General features: G+C 38.3%; 2 protein-coding genes across 3 annotated transcripts; both read right to left on the reverse strand.

Annotated features, from left to right (window-relative positions):
- Positions 1-779: 779 nt before the first annotated feature.
- On the reverse strand, positions 780-7,396 carry LOC593627 (G-protein coupled receptor 143). Its single transcript, XM_030990971.1, has 5 exons — positions 7,384-7,396; positions 6,889-7,012; positions 4,477-4,578; positions 3,060-3,147; positions 780-1,402 (listed from the first exon to the last, which is right to left on the reverse strand). Exons 1-5 carry the CDS (start codon positions 7,394-7,396, stop codon positions 1,184-1,186), a joined length of 546 nt encoding a protein of 181 aa, XP_030846831.1. The 3' UTR covers positions 780-1,183.
- A 3,535-nt stretch (positions 7,397-10,931) lies between these two features.
- LOC115918818 (G-protein coupled receptor 143-like) lies at positions 10,932-17,519 on the reverse strand. Of its 2 annotated transcripts, XR_004065177.1 has the most exons (5): positions 17,363-17,517; positions 12,980-13,219; positions 12,434-12,649; positions 11,625-11,734; positions 10,941-11,174 (listed from the first exon to the last, which is right to left on the reverse strand). XR_004065177.1 is itself a non-coding variant. In XM_030991523.1 (4 exons), the coding sequence occupies exons 2-4, from the start codon at positions 12,735-12,737 to the stop codon at positions 11,082-11,084; spliced, it is 507 nt and encodes a 168-aa protein (XP_030847383.1). In that variant the 5' UTR covers positions 12,738-13,219; positions 17,363-17,519; the 3' UTR covers positions 10,932-11,081. The 2 variants fall into 2 exon arrangements, 1 of the variants encoding a protein (XP_030847383.1); XM_030991523.1 differs by having other exon boundaries at positions 10,932-11,174; positions 12,434-13,219; positions 17,363-17,519.
- Between the last annotated feature and the right edge of the window lie 4,990 nt (positions 17,520-22,509).

Consider the following 22,509-nt stretch of genomic DNA (forward strand, 5'->3'; position numbering starts at 1 on the left):
ATGTACATGGTATTCAGTGTTACATGAGAAGTAAAGTAAATAGCACTTTTTTTTCCTTTTTTTTATAATTTTTTTTTTCAATTTCTTTTTCTTTCCATTTAAAAAAAAAAAAAAAAAAAAATTAATAAATATGATACAAATTGATATAAAAATAATGGATATAAACCATTTCATTTTTTTAAAGAACCCTTTCAACTTCGAGGTAATTATTTTATGGTTTGCACTTCACAATCTAAAGGTAACGCAAATTTTGTCCATGTGTTGAAAGACGCAACACAGAACTAGCAAATATAAGATATAAGATATCAAAGGACTACATGTACCTTGAAGATAGAGCATTGTTCTAGGACTATAACAGAAAATAACAACCAGTTGGTTTTTATCTTACACTCTGTGCGAATGAATAAATCACACAAATTTATTCATATTTCATCTAAACCTCCCTCCTTAGGCATTCAAAGTGAATCTACTTTTGGAAAACAAAACAAAGACAAAAACATTTTTACTTGTTTACTGTGGCCGAAAGAAATGCAGCAGTCTTCTAAGTTCTAGTCTAGATAAAAACATCTATAACCTTTAAAATAAAAGGGTGTGGTATCTGAAACCATGGGAACTGCAATTCACTCAGTTGAGCCGGGGGACTCGGTCATGTAGTTGACTCGGGCATGTAATTTAGTTTGAGAGCATCTCTTGTCCTCCCTCTCATGAAAGAGTTGTAATCTTTCAATAATATGTTTTGAGAGGGTGTGGTGTCCATCCAAAAAAAAACTTTTTTTCAATGTATTTTCAGCACTTCTTCTCAGAAAGTATGTGTTCACTGTATCCAAGGCAACTGCAATTTTTGAAATCAAGATAACTTGCCCTTCCTCTTATAAAGGGTGTAGTCCGTGCATGCAAAGTACCTACAAAATTTAATTTCATGGGATAAATATAATTCATTTTCAGAAGGGGGTATGGTCTGCAAAGAATCTTAGTTGAGGGCATCTCGCTTGTTGTCTGTTCCTCACAAAAATATAATATCTTATACAACATAACCACAGATTTAATCCATGAGCACTATTTATATCGTTTTTTTTCTTCTCAAAGGGGCGTTCTCAAGGCGAGTGCAAATTTCAGTCGAAAGCATTCTTGGACCCTCCCTCTCATGAGGGTGTGGTCACTGTATCCAAGGCAACTGCACTTCTCAGTTGAGACCATCTCTGGCCCTTCCTCTCATCAAGGGCGTGGTCTCCGCATCTGAGGGAACCGCTGCATTGGTCCAAGGAGGATGAGAGCGGAGGTACTCTACTGATGCTGAGTCGTCCACCTCTATCTCTGGTCTGCGGGTACTCAGGAAGGAGCATCCTGTTGGTCCCCAGTAAACAAGGGTGTTCAAGAAGGCTTGCAGAGGGTTCAGGATCGCCTAGACAAATGCAAAGTTACACCATATATTAAAGACATTTTTAATCCGCAAAAGTTCAAGTTCAAGTCCAAATGAGGTTTTTATTCATGACTTGTCAATGAAAGTAGTAACAAAAAAACAAACAAAAAAAAGATTAAAAAAAAACAACAAGATATGAAATATTGCTAGCAAAAATGAATAAATTTTTACATCAAAACAAATAAAATGTATAAAAATAAGTGAATTAAATTAACTGTAACATTGGAAAAATTGTGATGAAACTGTGTTGTGGTCTGCAATACAGCCTAAAGGTATGGACATGGAAATTCGTAAAAATGTTCAACTTTTTAAATTCAATATACATAAAATCATCGTCTGTCATTCTTTTAAGTTTGACTTAACAATGTTGTCTTTAACTTGATGTGTACGATCACTCACATGCTTTTGAGTTTCTATCTATATCATTCTCAGATAGAAGTCTTCAATTGTGTTTTCTGACAGTTACACTGACATTTTGGACAATGCCAAGTGAGGTGAAGCAGATTGTTATGACTTTCTAGTTATGACAATTGAAACAGTTAAAGTCTAATCATGGTTATAACTGTTCATTATCCTTTTCAAACTAGAACCAATCAGACTGGTAAAACATGTCAAATCTGTCACAAATCAGGGCCCCATTTCACAAAACTTGTCATCAGTGACAAATGACAGTGTTTGTTATAAGCTAGTGAAATCCTTGCTTCCGATTGGTTACCAGCAGATTTGTCACTGATATTTGTCATTTGACACTGAAAAAGGCTTTGTGAAACGGATCCCCGAACATTTCTGCCTCCCTCCTTCAATCAGAGAGATTTCTGACACACAGAGTTTTTGATCTACCGTAATTAACGTTGTACGTTTTTGTTTTTTTTGCCGACTCTGTCGGCAGCAAGCCAGGTCCGTGCTAAAAAACCCACGCAGGAAGGCCTTCCATTTAACTGCGAGGTGCAGCTGAATGTGTAAGATCATTAATGTAAATTAAAAAAACAGTAGAGGACCTAGGATAGAACCTTGTGGAATGCCGTTGGAGAAAAATTGGATGAATTATTATAAACTACATATTGAGATCTATCAGAAAGATTACTTTCAAACCAAGATGACAGACAAATTTGAGTGTTTTACTTTCGAGTGGGAGTCAACACAACGATTACTGAGCTGGGAGACATTGCCAGGCATAGCGCCAGGTGGAGGGGCATAAATAAAACTTTAATTTTTTATCTATTTATTTTTTTTTACCGTGTATAAACCGCACCCCCGACTTTGAATTTTTTTTCGGCGGCAAAAGGTGCGGTTTATACACCGTTAATTACGGTAAATACTAACAAGACCGTTTTAAACTCCAACAGATATTTCTAGTGTTCTCACCTCACGCCACATGTAATCTCCTAAACTTTTGTTGCAATTTGATTGTATATATTGGGGGGAGCATACAATGCCATTAAAGCCCGTCTGTACTAGTTTGGCAGGGGGGATTAGACCACCTTGCAAAGTTACTGACAGGTGGTTTCTCTCATCAATCAGCTCTCAATTAACATAAAAAAAGGGGACCATGGGGGACCAACAGTCACCGCTTAGGCATTGTTTACTATATAGAGGGCACAAGTAGCTATAAGTAGTGCAGTGGGGCTTTAATTCTTACCATGAGTATCCATATGATAGGGTAGAATTTCATATCAAATGGTACTCGACTCAGTAACATGATGCCATTGATTACATTGGGTAACCAGCTGCAAGAGAAAATGAAAAAAAAATTTCATACACGTAGACCAAGACATACCGGTTTAACTTGGTGCACTGATTCATGGGAATGCCAAGTGTCAAGCCATTCATTCCATACAAATTTACAGTACAGTAATAGTGTAACATAATTAATGCAATCACAAATAAACGCAGTCACAAAATAAACATGAAAAACAACTTTATAGCATGATGATAATTTTATGTATACATTGTATGTAGTATTTGTGGACTAACGATAAACTGGGACAAAAGTTGGTATGCTTTTATGAATACTGGTCAGTAGAAATAGATACCAATTTTAACATTTGTAACCTGTCAGCTCAGAAACACAAAATAATTATGTATTATCTGCAATTAAAGGTGCCAAGCTTTCAATAATATGTAACACTATCACTAGCCAGGCATAGGGGCACAAATGAATAAGTGGACAATGGTTGCACATTTCTAGCAGTAAACATTTCAGTCGATACAATATCCAAACTGGCAACTGTCATATTGACTAATTCTGCAATCGAAACTAAACTATTTATAGACCTTTGATCCCAAATAATGTCTTTGTGCAGTGCTATGGCAACACAGCAAAATACAAAAGGAGGATAATGTGAAAACCGTGACTGCCAGGATGGAGTTTAAATTTAACTACAGGTACTTGTATTTTGTGAGGAATTTGCCAAATAGGTTATCCTATGGATTCCTCAGGAAATCCTCTTAAAGGGGGAAGTCAAGATCCTTTCAATCTTTTTGCTCATATGTTGAACTAGGTACAGTACACTGGCTTTCTTTTTCATAATTTTGATGAATGCGGTGTGGTGTTTGGTTAGCTACATCCGACTTTTAACAGTATAGCTACAGGAAAATCATGATTTAGTATCTAGGCATATAATTAATTGTTCTGTCATTTGTTATGTTTTATCTTACTTCAGCTCCTTTGTTTAGAATGCAGATGCTTTTTTAAGTGATCTCTTTTTTTTATTAATTTTTTATTTCAAGTGAATGTGGCACCTTACACATCTCTTATTATATTTTAACATTATTATTATACTTTGCTTTAGGGCGTACAGCTGAAAAGCGAGAGACAACATAACTTGACTGGCATAAGCACTAGTTGAATTGTAAATTTGGGAGCATTAATCATTTCGAGTACAAAATTTGAGAAGTATATATCAAAATGCTATGCCGTTAAACTCTTTGTGAAAACATTGGTCTGATGAACCGCAAGTAACAGTACAAAAATGCATGGCAATGTTGAATAGCAATAGAGAAAAAAGACTGAACTCTCACTTTAGCCGACACCTCAAGACATGCAGTATACTCACCAAATCTCTAGAACAATCACGATCTTGAGGAATTTCTTCTTGACTTGTTTTTCCACCTCTCTCTCCCTGTCCGTATACACCCCCCTCTTAACATGGGTGATACTAAATAAAGAATCAAGAACAAATATAATCTCATTCACTTTAAAATCTCAAAGTCTCATTTCATGATTCATATCAATCGTAGGAAGGACTGATTCGACTTTCCATAAGGCCAGCTATTGTAACCTCCAGAGTGGTATACTACACATAGGTTCTGAATTTCATATCCTCTGCCTTAACCCATTTCATACTGACACCGGGGTGGTTCCTGTATTAAGCCTATGGAAATGTGAGAATCAAGTAGTCAATGGGTTAAGATACAATGTTCTGCTCTTCTGAAAGTTATATGTTTAAGATAAGCTTGAGTTCTGGTAATGATAGAAAATAAATTTGCACAGAATCCAACAAAGCCCAATATATAGAATGGGATTGAGCATAAGCACTGAATGTTGAAGATTACAAATAAATGACATGTGCCAAACAATTTTGGTAGAAAATGTAGAGGGCTGAGTAATGAACATAGGAGATAAGGAAATCAACATGTTTTTTTTATTGAAGATTTGTTTTTATTTTACTGGGTCAAACAATCAATCTACTGCAGGACCATATAAACAATCCAAAATGAATTATAGCCATGTCTCTTGGCATAACATTCCCATACCAGAGCTCAAGATTAGCTTTAACGGTAATGCTTTTTTATGTTATATTATTTTGAAAATAATAAGCTGTCATAGGTAGTATTTTGATCTAATTAAGATCTTAATAGACCATTTCACGGTTAGCACCTTACTGCAATGACCCCGAATATCCACAGATCTTCAAACATGAAGATGTCCCACTTTGTACATTTTGAAATATTCACTCCCATAGCGATGCAGGTGCTTTATACTAGCCTTTGTTCCCCCTTTCAAAGAATACTTCCACCTGTGTACCATGGAGTGCACTGAATGTGCATGAATGAATAATGTTACATAACTTTCATGAGCACGTATCCAGTATTTCGTCTCCGTGTATTTCAAAATTTGTTCTGCAATGACCTTTATCTGCTCATGCTCAGACTGCAACCGTGAACTGGCTTATTCCGCCTCATACAGTCGCATTGTACCAAGAATAGGCCTACACTTCCATCTGAAATGAACCCTTTATCTTCATGTACACTGCTTTATACCCATTATAGGAATAATTGACATTACCCAGCAATCTAGGCACTAGATCAATGACCGTCAGCAGTATAGCATACACACAACAAGGGATATTACAGGTGGGAATGTCAAAGTGAAGGTATTGAAACCCCTTGCAAGACTTTAACAGACCCTCTATTACAACTGGAGTTTGTTTTTCAAAATTTTATTAATCCAAAGGTTGTAACTCATTTCGAACATAAGGTTGTTCATGAAGTGAAAATAAATTAACCCTTACTGTACTGGGGGGGGGGGGGGCCTGGGCCCCCCCCCCGTCACATTTTCGGAGATTGCGCCGCAACCGCTTGGAATTTTGAATTGTCGTTTCATGACTTTTTTCCCTCAAGTCTTACGCACATTTTTGATACCATTTTCGTCGAAATCGGATACACCTGTAAGGCATTACATAACAATTAGTATGCGCATGTCATCAAAAAAAAAAAAAAATGAAAATCGCATCAAATTTGCATAAATTATCATTATTAATTACATTAAAACAACTTTTTTGTGTTAGAAAAGAAGTTTCATATGAATAATGAGTTCAACATTCAAAAAGTGGAGTTTGACACGTTTTCGGTAAAATGCATAAATTAGCGCATTTTGCATAATTAATTAGGCTACGACAAAAATTTGCTATTCGGAAAAAACTAATTATACCATCTTGTTCCTTACGTAAATATCTACAAACATGCAAATTTTCGTGTTCATCGGACAATCGACGGCCGAGATCATAGGGGGGGGCCTCCCAGGCCCCCCCCCCCCCCCCCCCCCCCCCCCAGTCAGTGGATGCTCAAAATAGCCCAGTACAGTAAGGGTTAAGGCTCCATAAATCCAATTCAAATGCTTATAATAGCATTTTCAAATTAAGGCTAATTATTTAAAGATTCATATATCCAGGGTCCTCACCAGTGTACATTATCCCTGGTGCAAATTCTAAGTGTGGGTGTGGGGATTGCAAGAAAGAATACTAAATGTGATTTTTTCTTTTTCCCCCCAACGAAGGTACCAACAACCATTATTAATAAATTTATGTTAATAATGTATACCTTTAACTGGCAAATTTGTTATGATCCTCTAAAATCAATGATGAAAAACTGTATTTCACTGAACTTGGACCAAGGGTAAACAACTTCCACCTAAGACCTTTGAAAAGGTGACCCTTTGGAAATAAATGAGCTGTTGAATACATTACCTTTCCTTCCTGCCAGAATGTATAAAATGGGATTGAGGATCAGCACAAGTACCATCGGTATGAACAAGCACAGGTAGTAGGCTAATAAGCGTGTTTGTCTCCTGCACTTGCTGAACAGGCCATCCTGGTTTCCAACACACAGAGAAGAGAAATGATTACAGAAAGAGAAAGGGAGGAGGGAAGAGACAGGGAGACAGACAGACAGACAGACAGAAAGACAGACAGGCAGGCAGATAGAGAGACAGACAGACAGAGAGAGAGAGAGAGAGAGAGAGAGACAGACAGAGATAGACAGAGACAGAAACAAAGAAGAGAAAGGGAAGGAGAGCATGAAGAGAAAGGGAAGGAGAGCATAAAAAGAGAGAGAGAGAGACAGCATTATAGAGATTAGACAGAAGAAGATAGACATAAAACGATAGAGAAAGAATAAAGAAAAATAGAGAATGGAGAGGAGGTGCAAGAAATAGAGGGTAGAGGGTTAAATGACATTATTACCTGTATCAGACATCTGAGCAGTGGTTTTACAAAATCATATTACACTTGTTTGTAATCCTAAAAGAGCTAATCGGGGAATATGAGACCATATTACCATCTCATGAAAAAGCCTATGGACTTTACATGTTAAAAAAGCATGAAATATAAGACCATATTCACTGCGCCGTATTTTGTCATTTTCATTGCGCATCTATTATGCGTACGAGAACCTGCGCATTTTGCGCGTACTCTATTGTGACGTAATAATCACACCAAATTGGGTACACTGTTTGAAGTGTATCAACAATTTTGTCAAGCAGCTGGATGCACAGTGCTGGTTTGACAAAATTTTTCCAGTTTTATGAGATTGTCATGTATGTATTTGCTCTAGATGTCTGATTTAGATAATAATAACAATATTGACTGGCTTAACTTTCGAAAGATACCACATATATTTCCCTCACAAGAACCATATTGCCCTCGTCTTTGACTCGGGGCAATATGAGTCTAGTTTGGGAAATATTATGTGGTATCTCCCTCAAGGCCAGTCCATATTATATAAATATTGTGGATCCATTTGATCCCTTTTAATAATCATAATGATATATACAATGTAATGTTATCATATATATTTTGCGCCAACAAATATACAGAGCTGGAAATTTGGACTGAGGTAATTTCTCTTTAATCGAATTGGAAAATATATGGTTTTTACAAAAAGTTTGTAATTACAACAAAGGGATAGGAGAACAGAACATACAACTTTTAGAATATGACAGAAGAAAATTGTTCCCACTAGTTTAAATTACATCAGCATTTCTTGCTTTTGAAATATTCATTTAAAAATGTACTTCTGAAAAGTTGGTAATACCTCGACATGTTTTCGAGAAATTATTTTTTCTTTACAGGACCACTCTACCAAAACGGGCAAAAAAAATGAAAAAAATGAAAAAAAAGACATGTAAAACCATTTTTGATTGAGATTCTGAACATGATAATTATTTTTCTTAGAAATCATCAATAATACTGAAATCTAGCTTTAAAAATGACGACTCAGAACCCTCAGAAAAAAGCCTAGTTTCGGAGCTGTATTGCGCAATAGCAAATGACGAACTGCAAGAGTATTCTCGGTGAAAAGGAGGGTGATTTAGGCATTAGAATGTCTTTAAAAAGGCAAACTATGATATTAATTGAAGAAAAAAAAAGACATTTATCTGAAAAATAATATGCACTTGATAATGTAGTACGTTTCTGGCAATTTTGTCATTCCTAATTATGAATTACAATGAGATTGTAAGATCCTTAGTTGTAGGACAAATCAGACATTCCCGCAATGATGTCAATTGTGTCATCAAGCCATGTGACCGTATTACCTTTTTTTCGAGGGGGTAGCCCAGCAAGCATTAGATCTGTGAAAAATGGATGGTTATTATCATTTTTTGGTTAATTTAGAGATTTTCTGAAAAATCAGAGGCTGGAATATTAATAAGTAGGGGTGTATTCATGTTTTTAAAAGCTATGTTAGTTGGGTTAGAGTGGCCCTTTAATGAAAAAAAATTCATATTCCCTCCCTTCCTCCACAAACTCCAAAGTCTATGAAAAATTCTGGTCATACTTACGTTGGTTCAATTGTCTCGTAGAGAGCCCATAACCCAAAAGCAATAAAGGCGATAGGGAGTAACCAACTGATGATAGAGTAAACTAGCAAGATGTGTCTCCTGCAAATCAACAGCATAATACCAAAATATATCATGTTCATAATGCAATTTAATTTACTTCTGAAGTATTAAAATTATTTCATTTTGGAGTAATCAGTACAAACACTTATACATATCAGTTCTAGGACAATTACCCCCAGGACAATTACCCCCAAGCCAGTTACAAATGCGACAATTACCCCCTGAAAAATCCCCCCAAGGACAACCAACCCCTGTGGACAATTACCCCCCTCCCCCACTCGATGAAAATCCCCCCCCCCCTTTTCCCCTCAAGAAAAATTCTGCTTTTATTAAAACCAACTTATTCAGGGTGGACTTCACCTTTAATGAACAAGTGGGTAATTTTCCAGGGTGGGGGGGGGGGGGGGTAGTTGTCCCAGGGGTTAATTTTCCACGGTGGGGAAGGAGGGGTATTTTTAGGGGTTAATTGTCCTGGGGGTGTAATTGTCCTTGGGAGGGGGGATTTTCCTATGGGGTAATTTTGAGGGGGGGGGGGTAATTGTCCTTGGAGAGTAATTGTCTTGGGGGGGGGGGAATTCTCTGGTGTGGGGGGGGGGGGGTGTCCTTGGGGGTAAATTTCAGGGGGGGGGGTAGAGATTGACCAGGGGGTAATTGTCCTGATAAAGTACATATCATCCATTCATAGCTACAAATGTGTTAACTCTGTGTATCATTGAACCTCCTTCTGGCTCCAAGCAACCTACAAAAGGCTGACAGTGACGTCTCCTCAGAGTGTTATGAATTTTGAAATTAAAGGTGAAATTCAAAGAAAATCACAAATATGTCAACTAATGTATCACTAGAAACTGGTAAGCTAACAGATGGCCATCATACAAATTTTAGGTCAACTACATATCGGATGATTTATAAAAATACAAATACAACCACCTCAATAGCAGCTGGAATATACGAGAGATTCGCCGGAAAAATAACGATGTTTTAATGACGTCACTACATGGACCAATACTGCCCGAGCAGACAACATCGCATAAAGAATGAACATAATTGCAAAGCTATTATTTGTCAAATCATAATGAGTTTAGTGTATTTAAATGTAATGGCATGTCAAACCACTCAAAAGGGGATATGACCCGATTCTAATAACTAAAATCTTTTGCTTGTAAATACACAGGATAGGGGTTGTATTAACAATCAAAGAAACCAGACTTTCAAATTGAAAAACCCCCAGAATTATATTAAGGACGGCATTTGTTCCCTCTTGAAACGCCGAACATACCATGGTGTGTGTAGCTGAATATACAATGGCATCTTATTTTGTTTACAAGCGACAGATTCCTTTATTTTTATATCGCTGCATTTGTCATCAAAATAAAAACATGCGCGGGATTTAGAGTGAGGCAATAGATTATACATTTAGCCTAACGGTAGTGAAGTAAGAGAAAGAACTGAAGAGAAGATGAAAACACAGGCACTGAAAATGTGTGAGATGTCATGGGACATCGTCTGCTTGTGCAAATCATGTCCATACTGTGATCTCACACATCTCAGCAGCGTTCGGAGAGCTCTTCAGGTGCTATGCCGGGGCTGTATTTAAGCGTTTTGTAATTTATAATAATCATTACTTCAAATGTTTCCAAGCATTGAATTTTGATAACCTTGTCGAATCAAAGTTTCAACTTTACAATAATGAAAATAAAGTTAGTTTTTAAAATCAATGAATATCTACTTTAAAGTTTCAGTTTCAGAATTACATCCTTTGAAAAGACATTAATCCACATCAGCCACTTCCCACCTACGTGTACATTGTAAATGGGTACCTTGCAATATATGCCTGGGTGATTATAATTGCAGTGCCCTCAGCAAGAACAGCATTGATGCTGATGAGGCTTCCCTGCCTAATCAAAACTAATATTACATTTACACAAGGATGGTTGGCCTGGGGCCTTACACTGTCAATGGGTTAAAACCCTTAAACAGGAAACAGGAAGAATTGTCCTTCTAAAAAAACACGTCATTTTTTCAATTTCAACTGATGTTGGCTTACACTGCGGTCTTCTGGAGGAAGAGATAGACATCCACTGTGTAACAAGTTATCCAGACGTACGTAGCAAAGAAGAAAAAATGAATCCAGGCCTGAAAGAGTAATACACACTCTTAATTTTTAGAAGCTTCAAAACATATTTGTAAAATATCCTAGTATACTGTATATAAGCATGAACATACATGTATGTATGTCATGTTGACAGTTTATAGATTCAAATTTGTCTTGCAAATATCTGCCCCAAGGGAGAAGGCATTTAGGGAGAAAAACAGAATTTAATGATATTTTTGTAAACAACAAATGGGAGGGTTATGTGACTTGTCACAATCCACTGACAAAACTGCCAATGTGAGACTTGCACAGACTTAGTGATTTTCATAACTTTCTTAATATTTTCTGATTTATATCAAACTTTTGTCATTTTATTTATCTTATTTTTCTGCTTCCGTACAAATGAACTGATTACAATGGTTGGATTTCTCTTTAAACAGCATCTACTTATATAGTTATTAGCATAGAATCAAATACTGCAGTCTGCTCACCGTTGCTAGGATACAGAGCCACTCCCATGACTTGCTGGATAGTTTGTTTTTTAAGCTGTCACCTGACTTTGTTAAGATACTGATGGATTCACTGGAAAGTACTATCAGACCTGAAACAGCCAAACAAAATGAGGAAATACCATGAAAAAATAGAAATAAATTCGAGTAATTCATTTCATATTTGAAGGGCAGTTCTATTTTCATCATAAAAGATGAAGCCTTGTGTACTGTATGTGCAGGTACTTTTAGTGTACGGTTCAGTTAGCACTGGTACTAGTAAAGTGTATGTCTCATTTGCAGGCCAAAAATATGAAAAAAATTAAATTTCAACAGCATTTGAAAGATAATACTAATTTAGAACTTCCCTTAAAACTAAAAGGCTTGAAAATGTCTTTTTGTGAGAAAATATCATCCATAAGTTGTTGAAACGAATTAAGCGATCACGTTTGTTTAATTGAATAATCTGATTTCTCATACCATTGTACCAAATGATCATACATTTTGTGCTGCACAAAGATTCAATCATTTTAATTTGGACCATTACAAGAAGTGGGTTGTTGATGTAGAGAAATGTTCATGTACCCTTTACAGATTATTATTAAGAGTAAGCATTATTCAAGCAGGACAACCATTTTGGGTCTAGTTTGGTGACCAGCAAAGGCATTAAAAGAAAGAACAGAAAGGGAGAAAAGAAAGAAAGGAAAGCCTTTGGTCCAATTTGGTGGCCAGTGACAGCATAAAAAGAAAGGTAGAAAGGAAAGAAAGGGAAAGCAAAGCCATTAAAAGAAAATAAACAGCGATTTTCTTACCTATACAAGCCATGATATCTGCAAAGGACAACCAGAAGAGAATCCATCTCTGTCTTATCTCCATCAATCCAGGCCTAATAACACTGTCCAAGTTGGTAGTATCTCTCCTCCTCGGGAACAGCATGTACAGGGTCCCGACCACACTCAGGACGGACATTACAATGACGGTTGAGTTGTACAGGTAGAAGTACTTCTTCACTCTATGAAGGTGTTTGTCTGTTGGGTGGATGAGCGATTCGTTTGTTGTTGAATTGGCAATGCCGAAGAACGAGCAGCAGAGTAAATCGAGGGTGGGTGAAGCCATTTTGTTTTTGTTTCTTTCAAAACTATTTCGTCAAGACTTGTGGACGATGATTTCTAAGCTTGATGTCTCCAAGAGGTTTGGAGCTGGAATGATGGCTTGGTCCTGGGGGTGTCTTCTATAAGTATAAGTTCTATTTACTTATTCCACAAGGACTTTGCACCACGGCACATGACCAACAGTCAGCAGTCCTTTTTATTTTCACTTCCTGAAAGAGGTAGAGGTTTGAACAATAAATGAATTACCTCTGTATAAGAACGTGACTCAATTCAGGTGTATTGGTATTTTATCCACAATAATTTCATGCCAATGCACAGCTCCCCAGATCAGTCCCCCACAAGCAACATGATGATGAATGAGAGTGCTTCGGCAACAAAATACTTTCACTGGACACTGTCGATTCTTGAAAGTTATCCTCCTCTGTAACGTCCCTTTGTAATTGGCCAATTACTGCAACATCATCTTCATGTACGTTTAATGAGCAACTGATCATAAAACAAAAGAGAAATATAGGGTAATTACAATACTGCTGAGGAAATGATGTGCATACATTTGATCTGGTTTAGAATAGAACAATGATTATCTAATAAAGTCCATCAAGATCGTCACTTATTAAAGGAACACTCTTTATTCTATTTGTTAATTTTAATTTCTAAACTATAGTAGGATTCTGTATGTTGAAAACGATTTTGAATAAAAGGATTGTCTTAATAATCGACCTAGATAAAATAATTTTTCTATTCTATGATTCTAATTAAATACTGAAATTTGTTTTCTACACCTGTAGATGCATTTCAAAACATGATATAATATTATCTAAAAATCTAATTGTTTAAAAGAATTATATTTTATTTGTCCCTTTCTTATAGTCCTAACTTGACTCCTAAAAGTGAGGAGGAAGGGGTGTGGTATTTTGATTACTGTAATAATTTGGACAAATACTTCATTCCAGCCAGCCCCCCCCCCCCCAAAAAAAAAAAAAAAAAAAAAAAATTGAAGGGGTTAACAAATAACAGTCATAAACAAGTCATACGCTGTAGTTTCTAAATTAATCACTTTCGCTGGCTCACACATCCATTTCATCTCCAATGGACCAGCTACATGTAGTGCTCACCAGTGTTGTGATATCACTAAGTTCATCCTCCAATTTCTCTTATCATTGTTTTGCTTAGGAAAATAATAATACTAATAAAACTAAATCTCACATCCTGGCCATGGGGTGGGTGACACACACAGTTTTAACGTACATACATGTACATGAACATGCATGCATACAGTCTGTTGAACAAAATTTGCTTAGGAAAATGATAACAGAAAACTGAATATCACATCCTGGGGTGGGTGACACAGTGACATATACCGGTGTTGGACAAAAAGTGAACTGCAAGTGTGCAACAAGATCAGGCCGTCATTGAAATTGAATTGCTCATACTTAACAAAAATAATTTTATCTTTCATTTGGTTGGTAGTATTGGTACATGTACATGGTACTCTCTTTTCATAGACTTCAAATGTTGACAATTAAAGTGAGAGCAAGAAAATTAAATAACTTTTCAGACATACACATGTTCATGTATACATGTATGTTGTAGATATACAATGTACAACCAAATGATGTACTGGTAAATCTGAACATGATCTAATTTTGAAGACATACTGTAGATCGATGTACATTATGTGTATGTTCAATGAACAATCAAGGTAAGAGAGAGACCAAAATAAAAATATAGCACAACATTGCATAAATTTGCATGATTTAAAAGTTTCAGAATGGCATGCCCAAATGCTATATCATCCAAGTCATCAAAACAACCATTCACGAACAATACAGAACAGATTCTCTATCAATATCAATTGTAGACCTACATGTACACATGGCTACAGTATGTACTTTAAAATTGCAGAATTGAGGGATTATCATCAAGTAAATTTGTGGTTAGCAAAGAGGAAGAGGTTTGGTTTTAATCGATTTATGGATATCCATTGTAATAGAGACAACCACTGTAAAACATTTATGAATTTTTACACAGACTTTAATTACAGTGAAAATGTACAGTAAGTATGTAGGGTGAAAGTTGAAAATGTGCACACTTTATACAAATGTGCCAGTCCAAGTTGCACCCCAATCAAATCTTGTATGAAATACATTGATTGCTTTAATAGCAATTTACAGGAATCCCATCATTCAGAGTAAGATTTGGATATAATTTCATGGAATTACCAGGTTCTGCAAATTCAGTGTACAATGTCGTCTTCAAGAACATGGATTGCATGAATCTGCACAATAGAGTCATAGAATGGCATGTGTACCCAAACATGTATGTTATCATAAAAACAAAACAAACATCATTCTAAACATCATGTACATGTTCTTGGTGTTTAAAATAGGGATCCCCTTCATCAGATAAACAATAAAATATTCTATGCAAAAAAGAGACTTGAATTAGGTTTTCAGTGATTTATGGATAATCAGTGCATGCGAAAGACAGTGTTGAAAAAGGTTGAGACAAGCAGTCTATTAAAGTAAATATGTCATTCATGAATGTTGACTGTACATGTTCAAACAAGTATGCTAGATGTATTTCAAAGAAGATAGACATTGTATTGTAAGTATTTTATCTATTGATTCATAGAATATGGGAATCCTGCATTTCTGAGAAAGGACAGCCTGGGGACTTTATGGAATAGCTGGTTCCCTCTATTTGCACACGTACAAAGCAATCATACAAAGTCTGTTTTGTGTTTGTTTTTATTATGAGTTAATAAAAAGGGGCATATTCTGAAAATGAACCTTACTAATTCGTCCAGAATTTTGGGTGGTAAATTGATTTTCTTAAAAATTAGAATCATGTGCTGTAAAATTGTCATTTTGTATCTAGGTGAGAGTGCGAGCTTCATGTTCACATGTAGTTTAAGCTTCTAAAAACCACTCTGTGGACTTATTATTTACACAATTTCTTGCTGTCAGCTGCTTCAAGATCACTGGAGCAAAGAAAGGTAATAATGTATAGCAAGCATCCCCATTCAGTGAAGGGTTAATCCTTTTTAACCAAATAGATTTTTTTCTACCAATCTTGACCAGAAGTGCATTTAAAACTCAATAATGCGGGCATCATCCCGTTGAGTCCAGTATTAAGGGCGTTTTCTGCTACCTACTGAAAGAGATCATGCTTAATCTGAGGAATTTTTGGAGCTCTTTAAAAAGAGCACACAATAGGGCAATTCAAATTTCGAGAGATTCCTTCTCGACTTTGCCGAAATGTTTGTTTGCCATTTTGCCAGATTTTTAACTTTTCTTCTCAAATCTCCCCTTTTCTTCCTGATTTTCCCCCAAGTAAGGGTATTCGTAATGCGCTGCCCAGCATCCAGTGGCGTACTCGTAAAGGCACCCTACATTTCTGCCGGGGCAAGCCGCGGATTCCCGACGTTCATCTTTTCTTCCCAATTCTTCCCATTTCCTTCTTTTGCCAAAATGTTCGTTGCCATTTTGCCAGATTTTTAACTATTCTTCTAAAATCTCCCTTTTTCTTCCTGATTTTCCCCAATTTTGCCAGTCATAGGAACCCCCCCCCCTCCCCAGGTATTCCCGGCCTGCCTCCATAAACAGCTAGGCGTTGCTGTACTGAAAGTTGCGCAAAAGTAAAATGCTAGCAGTTGAGTGTTTGCAGACGGCAATAAAGCGCAAGGAAACGCTCTCAAGGTTGAACTTTTTCTAACTCATCTGGAGCGGGGGAGCGGGGCAGCGTTTGCATATCTTTATCTATCGCAAGGAAATATAGTGTACCGAGTGTGTATCAAGCATGTCCCGTTGCGTTTTGAGTATAAATTCAGCTCAGTCTAATGGGCTGGTCAAATGACATACAATTTGAAAACTCTGAATCCTGCCACTATTCAGTCAGTTTTCTGATGTGGTTAGGGATTTTGGACATTCAGTCAAATTTTCACCAGTTTTGTTTTCAACAGTATCTAAAGAAAAAATGAAAATGTTGACAACAAGTAATAAGTATGCACCGAATGAAATCGCTTGAATTGAGCTTGAAAATTGACATTTTCTTCCGCTGAGGGGCACATCACCTCTCAGCTCAGACACCCCCCCCCCCCCCCCACCTGTCCGCACAACACGATGCTAATTCGCCGCTTCTGTCCGTCTTACATTGTGCCCCCCCCCCCCCCCCCCCCCCCCCCACCCGGCACCCCTTTCCAAATTCCTGGATCCGCGCCTGAATGGCATCCCATGTTTCATAAAACATGTTATCAATAACAACTTAATAATTGTTATAAGCTACTGAAATCCTTGCGTTTGATTGGCTGTGAGAAGATTTGTCAACAAGATTTATGGCAAGGCTTTATACCCATGATACCCGGACCGTCAAGGTAAAGTTTCAGAACCTCTGGTTTATTTTAGCAGCTTCTCCGCTGTCCGCAATCGCGCTGGCACTGTTCCCCTTAGCTTACTGGTCACGCGCGCTGGCATGTGTGGTGTGTTTGTGATACAATCCAGCTGTCGCGGGCCCAAGACAAACCAATCTTAATTCGTGTAATAATAGGTAGGAAACCGTGGCACCGAAACCGTTGTAAAAAATAAAACAATCACACAACATAATCACCACAAAGAAAAGACAACTTACAGACATGGATCTATCACAATCTTTGATTAGGCAACGTCGGGAAGATTAACGCTACATCGAGAAGATCGACTCGAAATATTTATGAAACTGTTGATGAGAGACAATTAAATCAGAGATGTCCCACTCAGAACTGCATGCAGAGCTCTGCTATATACACTTCCGTAGTACACTCCACAAATTGTAGATCTAAGATGGCTTACTATTTTATAAGTCTGTCTCTATTTACTGTCAAATGTGGAGGAAAAAAAGAAACATAAAAACTTGAAATGCAGAAATGCCCCAGGTTTTTTAAAGCTAGGATGTCGAAATTTACGACGTAGGATGGAATAACCCCCTCCAACACCCTCATCTGTTCGGTTGCTTCGCTACCTCGCCAGGCACGTAGCCAGAGTTCGATGTTTTTTTTTTTTTTTTTTTTTTTTTTTTTTTTTGGGGGGGGGGGGGGGGCACATACATGTAATCGATCGAGGTAAAAAAAGGGGTCTAAAAATGTCAACCTATCTGGGAATTTTAGGGGGCACGTGCCCCCCCCCCCCCCCCCCCCCCCCGTGGCTACGTGCCTGTACCTCGCGTGGTCACATTAAAGGTAATACAAAGTTTTGGGAAATGTTGAAAATTGGGTAGATAGTGATTCTTTACAATACAAAATTTTGATATATTTGGATGCCCCTATGGATGTATTATAAGCACTAGAACATTTAGTTCCTAAAACATTCAATTTCGATAATTTCAAATAGCGCCTTTGGCCGTACATGCAGTGGTAGCTGCGACCATGAAAATCTCAGAATATGTAGTTGAGATATATAGTTTTAAACGAAATAGCTAATTGGTTGATTTTAGTCAAGAAACATTGTTTAATAGCTTCACTAATATCTTGACCTTAAGAGGGAGCTATAATTATACAACATAAACAAAATTAGACTCGATTTCAACCGCGACAACGGTTACTGAATATTGTAGGATCGCATATGCTTCCAATATGTTCATTTGAACCAAATTCATGACCCAATACCAAAACTTTGTATTACCTTTAATGATGCCATTCCATTTTTAAAAACCTCCCTTGAAAAAAAATCCTGCGTACGCCACTGGCCTATTATGATAAAAGAGTAAAAAGATGGCCTTTGCCCTTTGGTTTGCCTGTCATTGATCAAGAGTGGTCTAAAATGCAAAGTTCCAATTACTACAAAACGTAAATTTATACTACTGGAGGGCTATACCGCCGAAGTATCAGTCGACATTTGTTTTGTTCGGGTACATAATGTTGCGCTGGGACTGTTCCTGACTTCAACGAATCCTCCAAGCAGACAGATGTGTTTTTTGTTCTGAAAATAGCACAAAGTCTTCTTAGTCGGAGCAAGGGAGGAAGAAGGGGGGGGGCTCGGGGGGGGGGGGGGGGGGGGGGGGGGGGGGGGGAACGTGACACCCGAGTTGTGCTCGAGCAATATTCCAATTCTTATGTGCTCAAATCCATCAGAAAATGTTCGCACTTGACGCCATCCATTCATCTTTCTCAATTCTGATTTACGCGAAAGGAGGAGGACGAATCGACATATCGAAAACATTAATTTTCAAGAAAATGTTGCTACGTGTTTAGGAGAAAGAGAGAGGGGGCAGGGGCGGATCCAGGATTTTCCAACAGGAGGGGGGGGGGGGGGTGTGAAATGTATGAAATTGCGAGCGCAAAGCACGAAGCCTTTACGACGTGGTGTCAGGGGCCCGATTTATAAGGGCCCCTGACACCACGTCACCACTTAGAAAACTAAACCGTTCTTATGTCCATCTCATGCGTTAAAGTAAAGGACTTAAAGGCTCAATCTTAACAAAAAATTAATTATGAATTCCACATCTTCAAATATTTATTTCGTAAACAAAATAGACAGTGATACAATTGCATCACAGTCAGTATAAAACTCCGTTGTTTTCTATATATCACATCGTATATAGACATTCAAGAAAGTAGGCAGTACAGCTTTATAATGCAAGTGTACAAATAGGATACATACGGCAAATAATTATACTTATAAAAAAAGTATTTTTTAAATTTCAATCAATTAGGAAAAAGACTTACCAATAAGTTTTGTTTTGAACAGAAGGGAATAATAAAATGTGGAGTCATAAAGCAGATTGACACCCGGGATGAATGGAAGCGGAAGATACATGGATATATAGAAACAGAGTGAGAGGGGAGAGAGAGAGAGAGAGATAGAGAAAATGAGTGGCTTGCTTTCAATGGTAAGAAGGCTCTTGGAGGAAAAGAAGAAGAAGGGAGAGAGGAAGAACTTAATGATAATTATACAATATCAACAATTATTTGTTACCATTACCGTAGGTCATAACAATTGCAATATTCAATGTCAAATAAGTCTACTACGATCATTAGTCACGTCCTCTCTCGAGACTTATTTTCCACTAATACAGCCACAGTGACTGTTCTTAAGCACAGTAGCGTCTACAGAAATTCATCATGGGGGGGGGGGGGGGGGGGGGGGGGGGGGAGGGAGGCATAGTGTGTCCGGAACCCCCCCTTCAACTTAACTGTGAACACTACTAATTGCATTAATTGATGATTCAACTACATGTACTTCAACTTATGTTCAACTACTGCTGGATACGCTCCTATACAAGTTATACAATCAAAGGAAAAATAATTTAATATCAAATCAAAAGTAACAAAAACATAATGGACACAGTGAAAATGACTATGGTTGAATATAACAAATGCATTCCTTCTTAATATGCAATTCACGACGGATAACGCTTGAAATAATATAAGCAGTGATAAGGGGGAAAGAGAAAATGTAGGCATGCAAAGGTAAAGTGTTCGTAATGAGCTTACAATCTGTATAATGTTTTACCACATATTAATATTGGAATATTTCCACCTGCTCATTTCTTACACCAAGGCATGAATTCTATATGGATACTTCTCTTCTTTCGTATGACTTCTGGTGAATGAATAACTCGAAGGTTTACTAAACCATTAAAAAGGCAATTCTGATCCGCCACCTACGGTTCAGGCTCGCCTTCTAGTATGTCACTATTGTCGTCGGGAATATCATCAATCTCGGGTTGGTTGATAGTCCACCATCTTCTGAGTTGTCTTCTTTCCTTCTCTGTCCCGGTATTTCCTTCAAGACAAACTCCCTGAAAGTGTCCTCCGCTTCTGCCAGCCTGAAGTACGTCATGAACACGGACTGCGTTCTGACAGCAAACGCATGTGCTTCTTGTGCTACGCGCTCGGCAGCGGGGCAGTTGACGACGTCGTCGTCACACGGTCCTGTCCTATGCAAGGCCGACCTCAACCGTGCGTCAGTTCGACCCAGGTAGCGGATGATCAACTTGGCGGCAGCGACGGCATCGTCCATAGCAAGAAATGCATCCTGCAGCTCATGATCTGCGCATTTCCGTATGCTCTTTCCACTCTCCCTCTCAAAGCACTCATCTGATTTTATCGACAAATTCCTTTCTCCCGTCGGGGTTACAGTTTCGACGTCATCAGATTGTGAATTCGTAGAAAGCGTTTCTTCAGTGAGAAGTACCTCGGGTGATGTTCGTTCGAATGGGTGTCATTTCCAACACACCGCACTGATGATCTGTAACTTCGTCATTTTTCGAGGGGAATAATGTGATTACGTCAGCCAGCGGACTCTCACTCTCCTCAACCGTCACCGATTCATTTTTCTGAGGTTCCCGTTCAGGTACACCATTGAGACGCTCGGCAATCAGGTTGTCGATCAGTTCTTGGACCGTCTGTGGCCGATCCCTACTTGAGGGTCGGGAATCTTGGCTCTCTCTTCCGCAGGATCAACATCAGATGCCCGACTAATTTCTCTCGATCTTGACTCACTTGCCAGTATGTTGCCGACATCCTGTTGCGACGAAGGAATGTTGCCGAGCGATGATGATGAAATCGCCATTCGCTGATCACCGTGACGAACGTGAAGATTGACACTCGAGACTCTGTACGAGCCGCCGACGTGTAATCCCCACCGCTATCCCCTATCAGAATCCCTTGAAGCTGTTCGTCACTGCCTGACACAGATTCAGTCACCACGTCCATGTCACTGATCTCAGGTTGAACTGCACGCTGAGCTTGGAGTCTTATGTTCATTCGTCCTAAACTTGGGACTTCTAGAATATGCTGGGCTGCAACCGATGACGGAAGGTCCGCTAGCGGAGTGGTGGGTTCATCAGCGACAGGACTTTCCTGGTCCTGGTGGTTGGTATATTCAAGTAATTTCCACCCCTGTGTGGTTGGAGTCATGGTTCCTTTACTCATCGTTACATGAACCATATTATCATCCACGTTCTGAATTCCCCCATCGCTATTATCGATATCAAGTTTTGTCGCTTGAATAACTCTCGGCGTAGCCAAGTTTTGGGCGTTCTTCGGTTTGTGGTGTACATAACCTGGAGCTTCTCTGTGTAGTGGATTGCTCTTCGTTCACACATGGCCCTACCATGCCACTTTTGTCGCAGCTACTACAACCATCATCAGGAAGGAGATTTTTCGTCCCATCTACAGATTCTAGCTCCTTCCAATCCGTCTGAATACCAAGGAGACGAGTTGCTTGTTGTCAGAAGATGACTCATTTAAAGAAGGAAATAAGGAAGAATTCGATTCGGCGTTACCGCGCAATTCAGGTGAAGTGCGAGAAACCATGGATTCCACCAGTTTTCGAACTGCATCGATGACTCTAATTGACTTTGCCGAAGTAGACCTGAATTCTCCCCTTGCATTATCAGAATCTTTAGATTCAGGAAGAGTTGTTGTACAATCATCACCATCTTGCCGAGAAATTATCATTCTGTCAGGTTCTTCTTCGGAATATGGGACCGCCAATGCCTCCTCTTCAAGGCTGCCTGCAACTTGTAAATCTTCTACGACCTTCTCATTCGTGTGCACATCGACAATGTCCTCGACTGCTTTCGGTTCACTGATAACCTTCATCTCATCCCGTTCTTCATTTGCTGACAGCTTATCTTGGAGCCATCAAGAATATCTTCGCAATTTACTTTTGGAATATCTTCTGATTCATAAAAAGTCTTTTCACAGTTTTCCTTTGGTATGCCTTTATCATATTCTTCACTTTGTTGAGCTTCCTGTTCTGTTTTTACTTCGTCGTCCTTTTCGACATGTTCGT

Source organism: Strongylocentrotus purpuratus, unplaced genomic scaffold (genome assembly GCF_000002235.5).
Source record: "Strongylocentrotus purpuratus isolate Spur 01 unplaced genomic scaffold, Spur_5.0 spur5_scaffold_2, whole genome shotgun sequence".
NCBI lineage: Eukaryota > Metazoa > Echinodermata > Echinoidea > Camarodonta > Strongylocentrotidae > Strongylocentrotus > Strongylocentrotus purpuratus.